Below are 19,519 nucleotides of genomic sequence, written 5' to 3' on the forward strand. Positions count from 1 at the left end.
GTCTCTTTAGCAGAGACAAAGCTTTTTGGTTGATCGTCCCACTGACATTTTAATTCCCACTTACATTTTCAATCCTAGGAGTGAGGAACTGAGAAGAGAGGAAAACAGGGATGGGGACAGAGAGAGACAGAGATAGAACACTTAAAGACAGATGAGGAGGCATTGAAGGAGAAAACCAAGGCAGACAATGACAGAGATGCAGAGAGAGAGAGAGAGAGACGGGGAAGGGGGGGGGGTCACAGGGAGAAAAGGTAAAAATGTGAAGAAAGAGCAAGACAGCAAAACAAGACAGACAGTAAAGAGAGCCAGAAAGAGTGAAAGACAGTCAAAATCAAGAGAAACGGACAGGAAAAGGTCAAGAGCGATGCCGAGTCAACGACCTGGTTCAGTCTCCTCCTGTCTCCCCATCTGGTTCCCCATGTTGCTCCGCTGTGCAGCTCCTGCTGTGTCAGGTGCCCACAAATCCAAGGGCTGCGGGGGCGAAGAGGAGGAGGAGGAGGGGGAGAGGAGGAAAAGGTCCACTCCCCTGTCCTGTCACGCTCTGTGCAGCGCACGGCGCCCGGTCTGGACCAGGTCGCTCCTCTCCTTCTCGTCCTTCCCTTCTCCCTCCTCTCCTCCCTGGGACGGGGTGTGTGCGCGTGGGGAGAGGATGACGCCGTGTGCACCCAGAGCCAGCGGCTGCCAGGGCGGTGACGCTATGACACACAGGCAGGCACCGTCGTGTGGGCTTCACTATCACTGCAAGGCTGGAACCAGAGTAGGAGTGGCTTCACGACCACACACGCATGCATGCAAACACACACACACACACACACACACACTCACACACACACACACACACACACACACACACACACACACACACACACACACACACACACACACACACACACACACACACACACACACACAGCATGCCTACTCCACATATTCTCCAACTGCTGCTGCCTCTCCTGTCAGGGTTGCTCTCGCCAGCAGTAGCGGAGCGGAGGAGTGTTGGTGAGAGAAAAGAGAGGAAACGAGAAAGGAAAGAAGGAAGGAAAAAATTAAGTAAGGAGATGAGGAACGATGTAAGGAGAGAAGGAAGAAAGGACGAGGAGAATGGGGAAGGAAGGAGGCGGAGCATGGAGAATGAAGGAAGCAAAGAATAGAGAAGGAAGGAGAGAGGAGGCAGACCCTGTCGTTTCCATTCAAGTGAACTTTGTCAAAAGGAGGTTCAGACACACACACACACACACACACACACACACACACACACACACACACACACACACACACACACACACACACACACACACACACACACACACACACACACACACACACACACACACACACACACACACACACACTCTTTTGGGAATACTAAAGATGGGGGGGAGGTGGGTTGGGGTTCCTGCTGCTCAGTGTGTATGTGTGTGGTAGTGTAGGATGAAGAGTGATGGAGAGGAGGGAAATAGCTTTGTGTTTAGCCCTCGCTCATTCACAATGTATGTGTGTGTGAAATATTCATAAGGAGGGGAGCCGGGGGGGGGCTTGTCGTTTTCACTTGGACCAGCTTCCTGTTGAGTCACTAAAACTATGATGTACAGTGTGACGCACATGTACTTGTACTGTATCACTCCACCCTAATCAGGTCAAGGTCAAGCCTGTCTCAAAAGTTACTGTCATGGAAAAAAAATGGTACAAAAAAACAAAACAAACACAACTATTTGAATGTTATGCAGCTCTGTTAATACATTCAAGTGATAAGAGACTTGCATTGGAATCTCAAAAACAAACAGAAATACCAAGACAGCCCCTCACTGATTATCACTTGATCAGATTGTTAAGTACAAGGATTTTCTTAGATTTATAATAATAATATGAAGTGAGTCGGACTCATCTAGAAAAGATAAGTCTAGCAGGTTAAGTACTATAAAGGGAAATATCATGTCCACGGCTAGTCCCAACACAGAATTAATTCAATTTTTAACGCAGAGGACACTTACATGGATGTTTCATGTCATGTCCTGACTGTTTTAACTGCCGGACCAATATCCTGTGTATGACATAGAGTTGAAACAGTGTACGCCTATTATAACTCTGTTATAAGTAGGGCAAAGAAGCAATGGTTCATCTATTTAATGGTTGATTGATCAATATTATTCTTGTCAAATCTTCCTATCAAAATGTACTTGTAGTTGTACAAACATGCTCAAACATGGAGCAACCGTAAGGCTGTTGGCTGTCGTGCTGCTGAAGCCTGTGTTAGGTTGATTTTTTGATACATTTAAACACCGGTGTACTGTGCTGTATGAACCACTGGTGGCTCCAAATTCCCTCCATTTTCTTATGTTTAAAGCAGCTGATCGACCTTGGTAAACAGGCACATCTCTAATCCAGCTCTGAATGTTCTCTCTCCCTGCTACAGGGGGGCGATCCTCAGCGGCCCACACAACTCTGACAAGACACCCCCCACCTCCCTCCTTCTTTCACATCCTGCATCTTTGGGAAAGTGGCCCCAGCATCACATCTCCTCCACAGAGGAATCCTGTCCACAAACCAATGAGAAGCCAGATGGCGTTTTTGTGTACAGTGACATCAGATGGCTAAACCCAATATCAATCCTAGACTTTGAAGTACACCCCCCGACATACCATAGTAGTGATTTGGAGCAGTGCCATTCTATCAAGCTCGTATACTTCCATGAGTGCAAGAGCATAATGCATCGCTGTGAGTTCATAACTTGATTTGTTTCAAAATCAAGAAACCAAAAAAGTACAATAATACAGAGGTTACAATCATATCACCTCCAGAGAAGTTGGTTGAGTCGGACGGCCATCTGGGTCATGCTCCATGGCACTAAGTTTGTGGCCAGCCAGACAAAACCATCTCTTTTGACGGGGAGTTGTCCATAGCAAATTAATTGTAAACAACACAGATCTGTTGATTGTTGTTAATCTTCAACATAGAAAAACTTCCACACGTTCATCGTCCAGTGCTCCACAAAGTTATCAAATGACATTGTTCTAGATGAGGCTAATGCTTGATCTGTGAATTTCCTCTACAAAGTTGACAAAGGTGTGGTGACGGGGTTTCCTCCACCTACCGTCAGTAAGGACCCCCACCTAAAACACGCACACGTCATGGTCTGACCAGCAATGGACACTTGTCACCAGGTCCCCGGGCGTCGACGGACGCTGCCCACTGTTCCTGGCTGCCCCCCGGAGGAAGGACAAGCCAGGACGGTCAAATGCAGAGGAAGCATTTCACCAGCACCACCCAAAGCATGTGTGTGTGTGTGTGTGTGTGTGCATGTGTTGTAGTGTGGTGTGTTGCGTGACAATTAAAGATTCTTCTTCTTCTTCTTCTGATCAGTCAGTTTTGCTGAAGCCATGTGTTACCTGTTGCTGACACCATTTTTGTGTTTCAAATTGTACAATTTAGGTTCTCTGTCGACTGTACAATGAAAATGAGTCTGTTTACATTGGAAGAGGAATCAGGAAACATGAATCCAGAAGCACGAACAGTCAGGGGAATATATTGATTCAGGTTCATTTATGTGTGATAAGCAGCATTTATGTGTGATTGTGGTACCCCACAATTATTTATGTGCACTTTAGAATTCAAAGTCACTGAAAAGAGATGAGAGAAAATTAATGCAAAAATCAAAAGTCAAAAAGATGTGTGCATTTCTTGCATGCATAATTCCCCAGCTCCACCTGCACGTAGAAGCATGCATGACTGTACCGTTTGTGTGAGTGAGGGTCTGCCACGCCTCAATGCTTTTACGGGACGAGGCGGTGCAGTGGGATGGAGACATGTTTGATTAATTGATCTGACAGGTATGTGGAGTTCGACTATCATACACCTCCCAACCCCCAACGCACACACAGACACACCCGTCAACAGACGTGCTATCGCTCCAGGCTCGCATGTTCAGGCTGAGTCTGATGTCTGGGCTTATTCATAGTAAAACATGACGCGGACCGGGCGAATCCTGCATATGATCATCGGAATACCTGCTCTGCCGTTTATTGTCTATAATAAATTAAATTAATCTAATTTAGAATTTAATTTTGAATAGATCTAAATTAAAGTGACACGCACACCATTTCTATTTTCGTAACCTTTATTTAAATCCTTGAAAACAGACTGAGGAAAAGACCCTTGTTGGTAATGGCGCCTAGGCACAAAACAAGGAAGAAGGGGATGCTAGGGGTTATTAAAATGGGGTTGAAAAAGATTTAAAAACCATACCTGAAATAGGCTTGAGTTCACTACCAAGAAATATCTCTCACACCTCCAGTACGAAGCAAATAGATGCACTCTCAAACTCGCAAATGTCTCCAGACTGTGACAAAAGGGGTAATTGGGGAAATGGAGAAGATACATCTCCATCTGCTGTTAGCTAGCTAGCCTAACATATGGTTTACAGCCTACAGGCATGGTGCGCTCCATCCTTCACCTGGATAACAGGTCTCACGACGTCTCACACGACTTCAGCTTGTGTCCTCACAGGTGAAGTACACAAAAGTAAGTAAAGAATAAAGAACGGGACCGGCTGGATCCTCCTCAGCGAACGGTAAACAAGATAAGAAGCAGAAATGTCGTAGGTTCAGTATGTGAGATGATTAGTCACCGTGACATGTTTACATCCAATAAAGAATGTACCAGCGGCTTCTCAATGAAGGGGCAGCTGGTCCAGGAGAGGGATTCTGGGGCATGTGAGAGGTTGATACTCTCACATCAATAACCAAGTATGAGAAATGAACTCACATAGACATTGAAATATAATAAAAAGAAAGAAACATGTGATATGAATAAAGTAGTTAAGAAGTGGTTAGCAGGCTCTGATGCTACTTAGGGTTAGTCAAATCTACTGCCTCACACAGCATCAATTATTGTAATTCCCCTCGAATATCTAAAACTCCAAAAACGTGGGGTGTGATTTGTAGCTCTGTAGTTTCTACCAATAATGTCCTTCAGAAAATTGATGGACAAATGGTGGAGTCATCACAATAAGACTGATAAGAAATATGACTTAGGCTTTTAATCATCGAGTCCAGCACTACCCTTTAATCACAGTAACCCATCAGAGGCAGAAGCTGAGGTGAAAGAAGGTACCTGACCCTCCAGTCCCCACTTAGAGTCCTGAGTCCTGCCTTCAGGTCCACTAGAGCATGACTGTCTCATCTGTCCATCCTCTCTTGCGACGCATTCCACAGGGACTCCTCTTGGAGTGAAAGCTTCATTGAAATATTGATGAGGTGGTTTAAATAAATCATTCCATTGAGGCTGGGTTTTGACCCCTTGTCTGGCGTTGCGCTGCACCGTAGAGTTTGTAGACTGATGAGCGGCAAAGTGACAGAACTCCATTAGCCAAACCAACACTGTAGGCTCATTAGTGTGGCATGCTGTGAGGAGTACGACACTGGTACTTATTCAACTTGCTGCTGAGGATGGACGTCATAAAACACAATCATAACAAGCCAGAAGTACAAATACAAATAAAACGCATTTTGACATAAAATGACAAGAATTGTGTGTATTTATTGCCTTTTACATGGGATGGAGGCCGTGGCTATGTCTCTTGGGAGTTTCTTGTCCCGAAGATATAAAGGTTGCTGTTATCCAGCCCCTGAAATGTAGAGATGCCTCAGAAAAAAAAATTATTAATAAAGCAAAATCAGTGAAAATGCATATCTGCCCAAGGCAGAAAGTAACAGGTTACAAACACAGCGCTGTAATACCTTTGTTCAAGCAATACCTTTATTCTCTTAAGTGACTTCTTATTTAGCAAGTTGAGTGTCTTAATGAACGATTCTGTAATTAAACTTTTCTGTAAATACATTGAGAAATGTTATCCGAGGGATGTCTTATTTTCCCTCCCCACTAAGTCAATAAATAAATAAATTGGAAATAATTTCCAGCTGGATTATCACATCACAACATCATACGGTTCAAATATCACAGGCCACCACCCCAATCAATATTCAAAACATGGCATTTCCTTTGAATGCTTATCTACAGTAACAAGAACACTTTAGTGAGCCGGCCTCACTGGTAAAGCACTAAGAGCAGCAGGCTCTCATCCCTTGCATGCGTGTTTGGCCAGCACTCCAGTTGAATGCGCCTGATCTGATTTACCTCTGGCTGATTGGTCTCTGGCCCTGTTTGACTTGTCCTTTCACTGTCTGACTTCATGACACAACAGGAATGGAGCCCCCACCCAGAAGAACAAGGTACAGAGGAAATGCACATCACGCTTCTCCTGCAGTTATGTGGACAGATGGCTCATGTTTTATAGCCTGAAATGAGTTAAGTATCACTCCTTCACTTAAACTACTCACAAGGTCTGGTAAGAAGAGACACAACCCCCCTTTACCCATCCATGTGAGATCTCAGTGGATCCTCCATGCTGTGAGCAGCCAAATCCCCTGCCGGAATCAACAACGAGATTTGTCAGACTTGCAATGTTTTGCTAAAGCATAAGTTCACTATCTTCAACTGAAGCCTAATTGAATTGCTGCTTCCCAACTTTTATAACTGTTCATCGCACATCTCTCTGGATGGTTTACTATTGAGGAACGTACCACTCTGCTGCAGCTTCTCATTATGCAATAAATAACAGGAACCACCATTTTAATTTAAGGCCTGGGTTGAAAAATGGCAAACCTACCCTATAAAGTCCCTGTAAACCAACGGGACGGTTCTATTTTGTTCCGGGCGTCCATGGCATGAACTCATGGTTTTCCTGAAGACGTCTTTAAATCCAGGTGTTTATTCCCAAATCAGCCTTTTATCCGAAACTCCGGGCTGTTACCTTCGCTTATTTCACCAACGATGCTCCTATTGCAGCCTGGTCTTTAAATAGTGTTAAGCGAGGGGCCATGACAAGGTTGACTGTTCCACGTCATCGAGTCATGATTTAGGCGCACCCAAAAATCTGTACCAGAAAATTAGTACGACATCATTCAGTCTTTTCGTATGTTTTCAGCAATTACTTTCTAACATGTATAATGTGTTTAGAAACAAATCCCTGAATTTAATTCACAGGGACTTTAAGATAACGGAAACAGAAAAAGGAAGTTCTCAGAAGTTCACAATGAAGATGCTCATTGCTCGGAAATACAGAGTATCACATAAGAAAAACTGTTAAAACACTGTTAAAAAGCATTTATAGTGAAAGCTTGTTCATGATGAAAATCTTAAGAAATATACACATGTAGCACTGGACTGCACTCAAAACAGAGCAACAGACATAAACACCCTGATTTACATTCTGGTGCCGCAGAGAGCCTGAAATACCGACAGGCTCAACATAAAGGATCAGTCTGTTTTGCACATAGGGTACATCTCTGCCTGGGAGCTAGCTGCAAGAAAACACCATCATAACCTTACAATGGTAATTCATAGCATTATTTTGTAAAACATTCTGTTGACCTTTTGATCTGACTTTTAAGCTGGTGCTTTATCAGAAACAGCCAGATCGGCACTCTTGGTGCGTGGGACGCTTGTCCCTGGGGAGACAGGCTGTCTGTGGGTGGGGCCGTCTGCCGCCCTCCGTTCTGGGGTCTGTATGCGCGATGGTGGGGGGCCAGTCGGGGACGCGATAGGGGGGTTAGGGTTAGGGTTAGGGTTAGGGTTAGGGTTACGGTTAGGGTTAGACCACACAATAGGCCTGGGGTTTGTGGGACGGGTGGGGTGCGAGCTATGTGGGTGGAGATGTGGGGGGCGGCTGTGATCTTGCCCATCACACTCCTGCCCCAAGGTGCTTCTCGTCCGTCCTGAAATTTTAATACCACTCATATTAGCTGAGAACACATACACTCGCACACAAATCTTAGTGCATACAACACTCCACCAGAGCAGGGTCTGCAGGGCAGGAGGGTGCAAGTGATTTGGGTTTGACTTGCTTGGAGGACTCGCACCCCCACACCCCGCAATTTTAATTACAATTGCCAAAAGCACACATTGAGCACCGGGGTTTTCCCGGGCGGCGGGGCGTTGGTGGGTTGGTGTGAGGGTGTGGTTGGCCAGGGGGCAGCCGGTTGGGCCCCCTGCCGGCTCAGTTTGAGTCCTGGCAGCTTGCCACTGGTGGTTTTTGGCATGCTGCGACCTGGTGGGGTTGCGGGGCCCCTGGGAGGCCGCTTGCTGTTGTGGGTGTGGGTTGGGGTGGGGGGAGGGGGGGGGGTGGCAGTTGGCCCTTGCTCCTGCTGCGTGGCCTCTCTGCGGCGGGTGTCCCGGGTGGTGGAGGGCCCACATATCTGGCGGCCTGCTGGCGGACCTGGCTCCGGGCCTGCGGTCCACGCCTGGCGTCCGCAGGTTCTGGGCTCGTGGCTGCGTCTCATGCCTGTACGTGGGGGCGGGTTGTATGTGTGCGCCCCTGGGTCTCCTCCTGCTCCCTGGGACTGGGTTATGCTCCTCTGGGCCGGCGTAGGTGTTGCTCCACGAGCTTCCAGCTTCTCTGGGGACCGGGTGGTCTTCTGTGGCTGCAGGGGGGGGTGCTCGGGGCTTTCATGCGGCCGTGGTTTTATCTGTACGGCTTCAGGGCCTTTTCCGCTGCTTGGAGGCTCTAAGATATAATACCGACCTCATACACCAGAACCAACTGGGATAAGTCCTGTACACACAGGGTTGGACACCTCATATGCACACGCACACATGCACACACACACACACACACACACACACACACACACACACACACACACACACACACACACACACACACACACACACACACACACGCACACGCACACGCACACGCACACGCACACGCACACGCACAGGTGGTCTCATCACAGGCACATTTTCCATGTAAATGTTGTTTGTTTCTATGTTTATTTGTCTCACCGTGGTGATCCTCCCCCTCTTGGAGTAGTGATCAGTTGCTTATAGAGCCAAACATGATGAATAGTTCTCCAAAGAGGAGGGTTGGTGGTGGTTCTCCATAACCAAAAACTGTGCTCTTGACATCCTACAGGTCAGGACAGAGTTATTGCAGCAGTTGTTGATATTTGATGATGAATAAAAGGCTGCATTGCAGGTTGACAAGTTGAACTCTACTTGCAGACTAACTCTGTCCTAGATGCAAAGGAGCAAATACTCTGTTTTGTATGTCCAGCACGCTGATAAGTAAAAAAAATAAAATAAAAAGATAAAAAATAAACTATTCAATGTATTTGTATTATGTTTGTAATCCTCTATATGCTGTTTCCATTATTGGTGGCAGGGTCCGCCTTTCCTGGAAAGAATATATAAGGGCATGGGCAAGAAGGGAAATGCAGCTGCTGGGAATTTGATAAAGCCACGTAGATAGTTTTGGTCAGTAAAATGTTGATATAGACACAGCATTGGTTAAAAAGTACCTCCACCTCAAAAAAGGTGGGGGTTCGAAAAAAAATCCATCCATCAGAAGAAGGTGTTCTATAGAAAAAAAAGACCGTAGAGTGAAGACAAGGGTAAACCCAGATGTTGGGGGGAGAGAACAAAACGAAAAAAAAGAAATGTTATTGTTGGTTAGCTTGTAGTGCCATCCACAACGCAGATGAACTCAAGGATTGACACTTTAAGGATGCCAACCTTACCTTTGAATACCAACCAAATTGAGCTATTCTGGCACTACATACTGGTTGATTAATCAATGCTATGCAGGACTGTTTTGGAGTGTGAAAATGCTAATTAGAGTCGGGCCCTTACTCAAGGAGAGCCTTTCATGGCATAGTGTTGAAGAACTTGGAATAGAGAGCCACACTTGGACACGATTCCTTCCCTGGACTCTTTGGCGGATCAGAAATCAATTTGTTCTGCTTCAAGTGTCTTCTGTAAAAAGCACAATTACAGTATAGCACACGGATCCCTGCCAGTATTCAACAACCATATATGTCTGATCTAAAATATTGTTAAGCTTAAAAGGTCTGTTTAAATTAATTGCTCCATTAAACAGAATTACACCATTGACATAAAGTGGATTAAACAGGGATCAAAAACATGCAGCGTGGAATCTCCTCCACTGGGCAGGAAAGTAAGACAGATAATATGCTTTCAAGGATTGCAAATCCTCCACCTCTTTACTGCAATGTGGAGACTTAATAAAGATAAACGCCTCTCCTCGGCAGACAACCACTGTCATCAATATCAGAAGCACAAACAATGTAACTGCAGCTTGTACATGTATGATCAGCTCCACCCTACCACCGCGATTTAAACACAATAGTTGAATGCCTCCCTGATGTCTGACTAAACATTGAATTGGTGAATGTTCAACTCAACCTGCCACAACCGTATGGGCAAAAGCTCACTTAGAAAGACAATCCCACTCACACATACGAAAAGGAAAATGTGAATATGTGATCAATTAAGATTCTTTTTTTCCTTTCCTTTCCACAGGCTTAAGTCAGAAAATTAACCCTCATATTTTCCATTTCATGTCCCAAAAACTGGGCTGCTCTTCTCACAGATAAGCAGATGTTGTCACAAAAGCAGACCATGAATGTAGATGTTCAATAAGCTTTGGGCCAAAGCACAGAGTCTCCTGGCCTGGGAACGGCAATAAGCAAACTGTTGGTAATGTTCTGTGGCCCTCTTGTGGCTATGAGTGGTAGGACGTACAGTACTTTATCTGATGTTTTTGACCGACGGAGCATTCTAATTTATTGTTGGTGTATTCCAATTGTCCGATGGCACACCGGGAAGTGCACTGCACAAGGGACCTCTCCATGTAAAGTGAAGTTCCAAACTATAGGTGGTGACAGAGTTCACTTTGAAGTGGACAATAAGGGGAATAAATCTAAAATGTACATTGGATGGTCACTTCAGAGCACATACCCGCTATGCATTGAGATTTGTCGTTTTTTAGTATATTGGAGGATCACAAACCAAATGCAGGTGCAAACTGCTACCCGCTGTATTATTTGTGTATGCCAACAATTATTTCCTAAATTGTGCGAGACCTCATCGAGTTAAATCCAGTCAAATGTTTGGAGTTTACATTCCAATTTTGGTTGTCCACAACTTATTATAGATGGCATCCTGTGTTTAACTCCCCAAACAGTAGTCAGCCTTGTTGTCTTTACTAGTTGTTACACAATACATCATGTTCAGTGTCCACATTTGATGACGAGGCAGGGCATTCTGAATGGGGGCATTTGGGCTGCAGTTCACTTGGGCGTACACTGTGCCAGGCAGGGTGTGGGGAACGTAGGGCATAGGAACCCTGTGGATTGGCACATTGATGCCCTGATGCTTGAAATGCTTAGGTGGAGTCTACTTGGGGTGTGTAGTTCCAGCATTGTATTATTTGCAATTATTTGCATGACAATTAATTATTAACAATTTAACCGTCTCTTTTTTTTATTTTTATCCCCATCACAGAATAAGTTTATAATAGTATAATAATACCCACACAACTTGTGAAGAAGAGCCAGCTATTGACATTGAACAATGGAATATAAAAATTCAGGTAGACCCATCTAATGGAAAGGCATTTAATTCACATTCTATTAGTTGTGCTATTTCTAACAATGGTTTAAAAAACTCCTTAAATTTGGGAATGAATTTGAATTCATTGCAACCAGGCAATGATGTAATAATTGCCACACCTAGTTAGCTCCCTACCGTTGAGGGTACGAGGCCGGGCCTCTGCCAGGTCTGAAATGGCTCCAGTGGTGACAGTCTTCTTCATCCTGGAGCCAGAGGAGGCAGCTCCCAGAGCGGGTTTGGTCAGAGCGTCATCACTGCTGGCTCTCTTCAGCTACGAAAGAAACACATATCTCTTATCCCGTTGTGAGCCATCTCATCAATATTGGATTGAATTAATATTGAATCAAAAAAGCCCTTCAACTACGTGAAGTGGAAAGGAATCTTCTGGCCAAACAAAGACTGAATTTGAAACATTACACACTGTTACACTGCAGTCAGTCACACTAAACATTATAGTCAGTCACAACAAAATACAAAGACCATGCACCACATTCGTGCATCATATTCACACTGCCAACAGTGCTTCAACTCTCCTGGATGGATTTATTAGGATAGGATCACGACATGTTAATACCAAATTTATTTTTGAAGCAAATATTTACGTCGCTGACACAGCTTTCTCGCTGTAGCACTGTCCTTGTTGGTTACTCACTCTGCTGAGGCGTAGGTCTGAGGCCAGTGTGTTGGAGGACCTAGAGGTCTTCATGGAGGTGGAAGTGTTGCCAGAGGAGGGGGTCAGGGAGGCCTGCCTGGCCCGCTCCTGGAGCCCTGGTTTGGGCAGCCCCACCTTGGTGGTGCCCCCTTTCAACATTGCCGTCTGTCTGCTAATTGAACCTGGGAAGAAACCAGAACGATAGTTACAATATAAATACCGTTAAGGATGCACCAATAGCGCTTGGGCCGAGTATGCTCACTCTGGGTATTTGCCAATACCGAGTACTGGTACAAACACTATGAACTTCTGTTGCAATGATAGTCCTGATGTTTTCCATATTTTCAGTCATTTATTTATTCACTGGTTGGTTTAAACAAAAATCTGAAATCCGGGGTTCAAAATTTGAACTCGATCTCACTTTGACCATACGAGTACTGAAGCACAATATCGGACCCTATATACAGTACATCCCAAAATACTGTGTGGTGAATGACAGTAACAGCCGTCAAAAACTGTTTTAACAAAAAGTGACTAAAATGACAGCATCCTGAAACTGCCATGGGGCTACATCTTTAAGTTCCCAGTAATTTACTCATTTGGAACTTGCATATGACAAACAAACATTTACTGCTGAGGGAGGCTTAGTAGAGCACTAATGCCACAACTAGTCAGTTTGTAGGAAGTCTCCTAGTAGGAAGTCTGTTACTTCCTACTAGAGGAAGAGATAATATACAAGCCTCAGATGTCAAATTAGTTTCCAGCTACTGGAGTGGGAGGGTTCAATGAGTTTACTGGGAGTGTCAGCAAAATGCGACTTCAAACTGGTGAAACCTGAGGGACGTTTATATAAAGGTGCAGTACAACAAAAACACTGGCTTTGAGACAACTGTAACAACTCCCTTTTTGGGGGCAGTCCAATATGGATAAAAATAAGGTTGTAGATTTAATTGGCAGGCTTCAATTATGTAACAGAAGTTGTTGTAAATTGAGATGGAATACATACAAACAACTCTTAAAGGGGTATACTGTACATGCTGTAATTTCTCTCATCACTAATTTAAGTATTTACAAACAAAAGTATAAGTACTTACAAATGCTGAAATCATTTTGCGGCACAAAGGAGAAGTGGGGAACATAACAAATGAACGTTTCGACAAAGTCAATGAATTGAGAGGAATATTTGTTTTGCTTCTTTACATAAGCTTTGTTAAGTCAATCTAAGGAGGCCTGCAAAGAAATGTAATTACTAAAATATATGAATGCATCTCACTCTTCTTGACTGTAAGTGCTGCTACAAAGTCATTCATGTGAGTTTGCCATTTGGAATAGGGGTATGGATACCATACGTCTTCTCGCGATAATTCTGCTTCGAAAGGTCCATCCTGTTTCAAGCAGTCACCGTTGAGTGTACCATCACTCTCTCCAGGAGGAAATGTACCTAACTATGGAACGAGCACTGAACGAGGCAGGGTGCACTTTAGCAGGAGGAAGAACCGCTCCACTGGTAATGAGCCATGAAGGTCCCAAAAGACTGAGAGACTGATTGACTTAAAAGGCAGAGGTGAGCCTGAGGAAACCTTATCTTTAGCGCACGTCGTACAGACCAGAGCCGTGTTTGTGGAACTCCTCCTCCAGCAACAGGGATGGATCTGGGCGGGACACTATTTACTTCTCCTTCTTTTTCACATGTCATTAGCACTTGTCACCTTGCACAGCATCTAAACAGTATTTACAGTACAATGAGTGCAATGGGAAAGCGGTATATTCAATGAGGTAGAGTATGCAAATAGTAATGATAAATCAAAAAATACTGCAATATGGACAAAGTGGGTGAATGCTTTAGATAGAATTATACTTTAATAACAAATTAAAGAGACATGACACCAAACGGAGCGAACTACATAAGAGCACAGCAGCACTTTCAAGTTTTATTGAAGTGTAATGAAGGAGTGCTCGCAGGTCCTTACAGACTTGGCTGATCTGATTAAGAACAGACTGTATGCTATTATACTGCCTGCGTGTGTCGTGTTGTGTGTTTGGACCAGTTGGTGCATCATATGATGCTGAGGCCCTCGGAGGGCTGGATCCTGTGACTGCCTCCTGCCTTGCACTGTGTGAGATCTGACACCACGGCAGTCACCTCCTACATCCAGTCCAGACGCAGGAGGTCGTCGACAAAGAGGGAAGCTTCTATAAAAAATGAAAAAATCCCCCAAAATCCCCTCTCTTGCGTTCTACAAATACTTCTTCCAACGCCAATTTTTTTTTTTATAACGAACAATTAGTAAAAGGGTATAAAGTGCTTGACAACAGTCTCTTGCTGACTTAAAAAATAAATAAATAAATAAATAAATATTTATATATATATATTTTTTTTAACAAAACAAGATTACATCATACATTAAATGTATAGACTTGTCATTTTATTTAGGTTCACTCACGGTGAAGCGATAAACAATTCAAGGACTGAATCCAACATAATTTAGCTTTACTTTATAGCACTGATGCAATTCTGTATTGTCAACTATCCAGCCAATACAGTCCCTTCACTTTTTCCACATTTCTTTGCATGACAGCCTTACTATGAATTGGTTTGAATTCATTTTTTCCTCATCAATCTAAGCAAAATACTCCATGATTTTAGATTGTACTTGTGTACTTGTACTTGAGTGCAGTGTACTTGATGATCTCCATTTTTGTTTTCACATGGGACATAACTAAACAACCTCTATGTACTTTTATGAACATAATGTCTGCAGGGACATTATAGTATAACAAGTCAGCCTAAAAAAAGTTAGACCCTTGAGGCAGTAGTGGCCCAAATTAAAATAACCTTTTTGTAAACTTCCTCATACTGACTTTGAGGTTCTGTGGTACAAGAGCACAGCTTCTGTAGAGACGACATCTTCATTTTCCTCTGCAGCAATTGGATGCCAGTTTCTCAGGAGTCCGGATTGTGGCCCACTTACTTCTACACGGCCCGGTTTGAGGCCAAAGTTCTTTGAGAGAAGTCGATCACATACGTATGAAGCTTGAACTTGCGTGCAGCGTTAAAAGAGGCACTACCAGTATGATTCATATCTTCTCACTGCAGCTTGCAGACAAAGAAGAACGTCAACACTCACAGCTATCTCTCTGCACAGCAGAAAAACTGCAGACACCGCAGGCACGTCAGATGATGAAATCTGGAACATGAGTGAGAAAGAAGGCTAGCCAAAAAAAGAAGCTAAATATGGAATTTTCTCTGAAGAAAGGGAAATTAGAAAGCAGAACATGATTTGTAGTCACTGCCACAGCCCAAACTATTGGCCTGTTCTGACTTAATTACATTGCTGTTTTTAAAGCAGGGAGACGAATGTAAAGGCTAAATGAAGGACAGAGGGGTGGAGACACTTTCTCAGAGCCGACCGGCGCTAGTGAAACAAATCCGCCGAGAGACGATTAGAGGGAAGTTTCTTATCAGCTGTGGAATGGATCAAACAATCACTGTGATCATCTGATCTCATACCACCTCAAGGAGATGACTTTGGGCAGCATCTTGTTACACAACCTAGATCAGTACAGTCCTGTAAATAGCTAACCCATCAGACAGTCAGTAGCTCCAGCCACTCCAGCCCTTCAATGCACTGCAGCACAGTCCCACTTAGGTGTACAGGGTCCCTACTCTTAATGCCAGGTGCAATTCCCTGACTGTTCCATGACTTGCCAGGAAAATACCGAAAGTAAAATTACTATAAACACTGATATATTCCATGACACTCCATGAATCCAATTCCCTGACTTTGACTGTCTGGAACTGGATTTTCTAAATTGTATTTTGGTGCGTTGGTTGCAAAATTGCATTTTGTCGTTTACACGTTTACACAAGGCTATACCTTGTATTTTGAAAAAAATAAAAATAAAATAAAAAAGTATTTTCATCAAAATGAAGTGTACCAAATTAGGACTTTAAGAGCATTGGCCTTCACTCAAACCAATAGGAAGACATATGGAAACCAAACCGCAGATGACTGTGAAGCAGCGATGGAAGAAGTACTCAGACCTTTTACTTAAGTTAAAGTACAAATAACCTGACACAAAATGACAGATCAAAAATGAAAGTATCACACTGGCATTTCTACTTAATTAAATGTATGAAAGTACTTGGTCTTAAATTGACTGAAAGGAAAGGTACCTGTCAGTACAGGAGGAATGATTACAGCCAGGAAAACCTCGTTCACTGTTCACATGACTGTGCCTGACTGTTGTTTTAACACAGACTTGAACATTTTTTAACCTTTCCTTTAACAGGCTGTTGTCACTGCTGCTGCTGCAGTAGCGACACAATCACACGTTGCATCAAAACAAAAAAACGCTTGCGGTGATAAACCCTACAAATAGTCTTTTATTTTTTCTAGATCTGGGCACAGAAACGATCAAATGCAGGTATCGTTTGACTGGAGAAGTCTCAATACTACTTGGTATTATGTTGTTTCGATCGATACCTTAAAAGGTATTGACTACCAATACCCAGCCCTACCTAAATACGGCATAAAGTGCTACTGTACCTGTTTTTCTGTGGATGAGTGCTCATGTACATCCTGATTGACATTCACAAAAAATAGTATAAGGTTGTGTCATCTAGCAATCTTAAATCATCAGTTTGATGGATCCAGTCCCAGATTTTTTGGGTTATTTTATAACCAAAGTAGGGCAACTGTGTTAGAAATGTAGTAGAGTCCAAATATCAATATTATACACGGATATAGATTTTTGCCTTGAAATATAGTGGAGTGGAAAAATACAAAAGTCTGTACAAAACTGAATATAATTACTGTAAAATTACAGATAATTAAAAAAACGTACTTAAGCACAGTAACAAAGTATGTGTATTTGTGTACTTTCCACAACTGGAGCCCGGCAGCCCCCACTAAAAAGCAGAGAGACAAACTGCTCGCCCGTGGGACTTTGCACCACCACAATTAAGTTAGGCCACTATGGGTGAAATCTCTATCAGCTCCTACAAATTTTGTGCCATTACACAGACTTATTTTGTCTTGCATACAATGCATTACCAGGCTAGGTGTCTTTTTTCTTGAAATATCATGTGCCTTAGTGTGTAAATCAGGGAGAAGATGAGGGAGAGATGAGCGCCTGGCTTGGTCTGGGCGAAATTTTGATATAATATCGATATTGTGAATGACACTAGATATTGTGTGGGATTTTGGTTATGTTAACTTTAACTTCATATATTGTTCTAGCTGTTTTAATCAGTGCTACCTTCTTGAAAGCACCGATAGCCATTGCCAAAATATTGTCAAATTATTGATATTGAGGTAGTGGTCAAAAATATTTTTATATTTGATATCGTCAATAATGCAAAGCCCGACTCCTACGCAGGAAACAATTGAAGCATCGTAACAAAAGCTACCCCCCATCTCTCCTTCTCTCTCAGCATGTAAATGAGCGTCACTGATAACTCCACTGTTGCGTGTCAGACGGCAGAAATAAGCAGCGAGGGGGAGGAAATGGTGCACAGAGATGAGGCAATGCTCACTTCCTGGCAAACAAAAACAAGTGCATTTGTTTTGTTTTATGTCTCTTCCGCTTTGACATATGACAGTGTTATACCTCACAACACTTGTAATGGCAGCAGCTGAGAATAGCCAGTCCAACCAGGGCTTTAAAATAGCAATCCATAAGATTGTCTGTGTTGGGTGGATTACACAAGTGCCACAATTTCATTTAAACTACAACCTTTTTTTCAATATCTGGGTTTGCCCTCGTCCTAATTCTAAAATGTTGCCTTCTTCTGATCAATAGTCTTTCTTCTTGGTAACTTGAGGTGGTGGGGGTATTGTCTTTTTTGTAATGTTCATGCATATCAACAGGTTACTAACGACAATTAGCTACGCTGCTATATCAGATTGACTGCAGCTTCCTTTCACTTATGGCTCATGTCCAACCTTTGCAACGGGTATATTGAAGAGCACGCCTCCCACCCTGCCTCCTCTTCCTCTCTACTTCTCCGATCAACCTGAATCGGGCCTGATGAGGACCACTTCCCTGGAGGCATGCACCTGCGGCGCTCTGCATCAGCAAATAGACTCTCATACTTGTCTAGTTTAAACATTGCATACCACAGAAGTACAAAAAGCTATGATCTGTCATAGTATATTATTAATGACGCGCACTCGGCATCAACTGCAAGTCTGGTGACCTTGGAAGGGGGATTCCTACTTCTGTGACCTCTTCTCAATGCTTCTTCCTCTTTTTCCTAAAGGGTTTTCTGGGAGTTTGTTCCTTGCCCGGATGGGGTTCAGACAAGGGCATGCCTTTGATTTCTATGTGAAATGTGGGTTTGTGACGCACTTTGAGACTGTATTGTAATTAAGGGCTATATAAATAAACATGAATTGAATACATTGAATGACTGTTTCTTATAAAGTGCAGGGTAAATAAATATGGGGTAAAATATCAAATAGGATTTATTTTACCACCAAGATTTGTAACCTATGGAATTAATTACTCAATTCCATATAATAGTCTGGGAGTGAAAATGTCTACCTTTTCACAGCATGTGTGTGTGATTCAGCCAGTGTGTGAGTTTTCAGTTCCTGGCTGCCAGGACCACATTTGGCAGGACTGAGGGTGCTTTCATCACATCCTCTCATGTGTTTTTGTCTGGCTCAAACAATGACTTTATTTTATACTTCTAAATAATACAACATCACTTGTAAAAGAGGGAAATCCACACTCTGACACTACAGCAAGCTTTACAGTGACAGGTAATTATTAACATTAGGCAAGCAGTAGATTGAAGCTGTAACCCTTGGCCTCATCATTATGTATGGCTGGTGTTTTAAATACGTTATAAAAACTTCCTGAGTAATTATATATATATTTAAAAAAACATTAATTCTTTACATTTCAAACTCTTCAGTCCTTTCTGTTCCTTTATTTCCAATCTAACTGAAAGTCTGGTGTCCAGAATGTTCTCCACTTTCCCTGTAAGACGGTAAAATACAGATCAAACCGCCTGTGCCAACGGCTTTCAAGATGTGAAGGAAACAGAGGATGACTGTCGGAAAAGATGAGAAATGCAGATCACGGAGCCACTCACGTGTCTGGAAGTGAATGCTGTCCCACAGCTCACACCTCAACCGTCAGGCCGGGACCAAAAGAGGCCAGGACTCACAAACCCTCCTCAGCAGAGCGCTCTCTCTCTCTCTCTCTCTCTCTTCATCTCTGAACCTTGTCGTTTCCCTCTCTCTGCCTCTCTGAAGCTCGACTGACAACAGCCGGCAGAGTGAGCACTTTTATTGTTAAATATTAGAATTTGTGGTTGTTTTGGCTTGTGTCATGGGCTCCTGTCTGTTCCCCCTAGTGGAGCAGCTTGTCATCTGATCCAGCCTC

General features: G+C 43.3%; 1 protein-coding gene across 1 annotated transcript in view; it reads right to left on the reverse strand.

Annotated features, from left to right (window-relative positions):
• Positions 1–19,360, reverse strand: part of specc1 (sperm antigen with calponin homology and coiled-coil domains 1) — a gene marked incomplete at its 3' end in the record, with an annotated part of 92,839 nt that extends 73,479 nt beyond the window's left edge. Inside the window, exons 1-3 of the mRNA XM_080014065.1 lie at positions 19,227–19,360; positions 12,122–12,303; positions 11,605–11,740 (exon numbers count right to left, since the gene is read on the reverse strand). Of these exons, the coding sequence (XP_079870191.1) occupies positions 11,605–11,740; positions 12,122–12,280 (295 nt within the window). The 5' untranslated portion in view covers positions 12,281–12,303; positions 19,227–19,360. The remainder of the gene's footprint in view (positions 1–11,604; positions 11,741–12,121; positions 12,304–19,226) is intronic.
• Positions 19,361–19,519: the final 159 nt, after the last annotated feature.

The sequence above is a fragment of the Zeus faber genome (assembly GCF_960531495.2).
Source record: "Zeus faber genome assembly, chromosome: 14".
NCBI classification, from domain to species: Eukaryota; Metazoa; Chordata; class Actinopteri; order Zeiformes; family Zeidae; genus Zeus; species Zeus faber.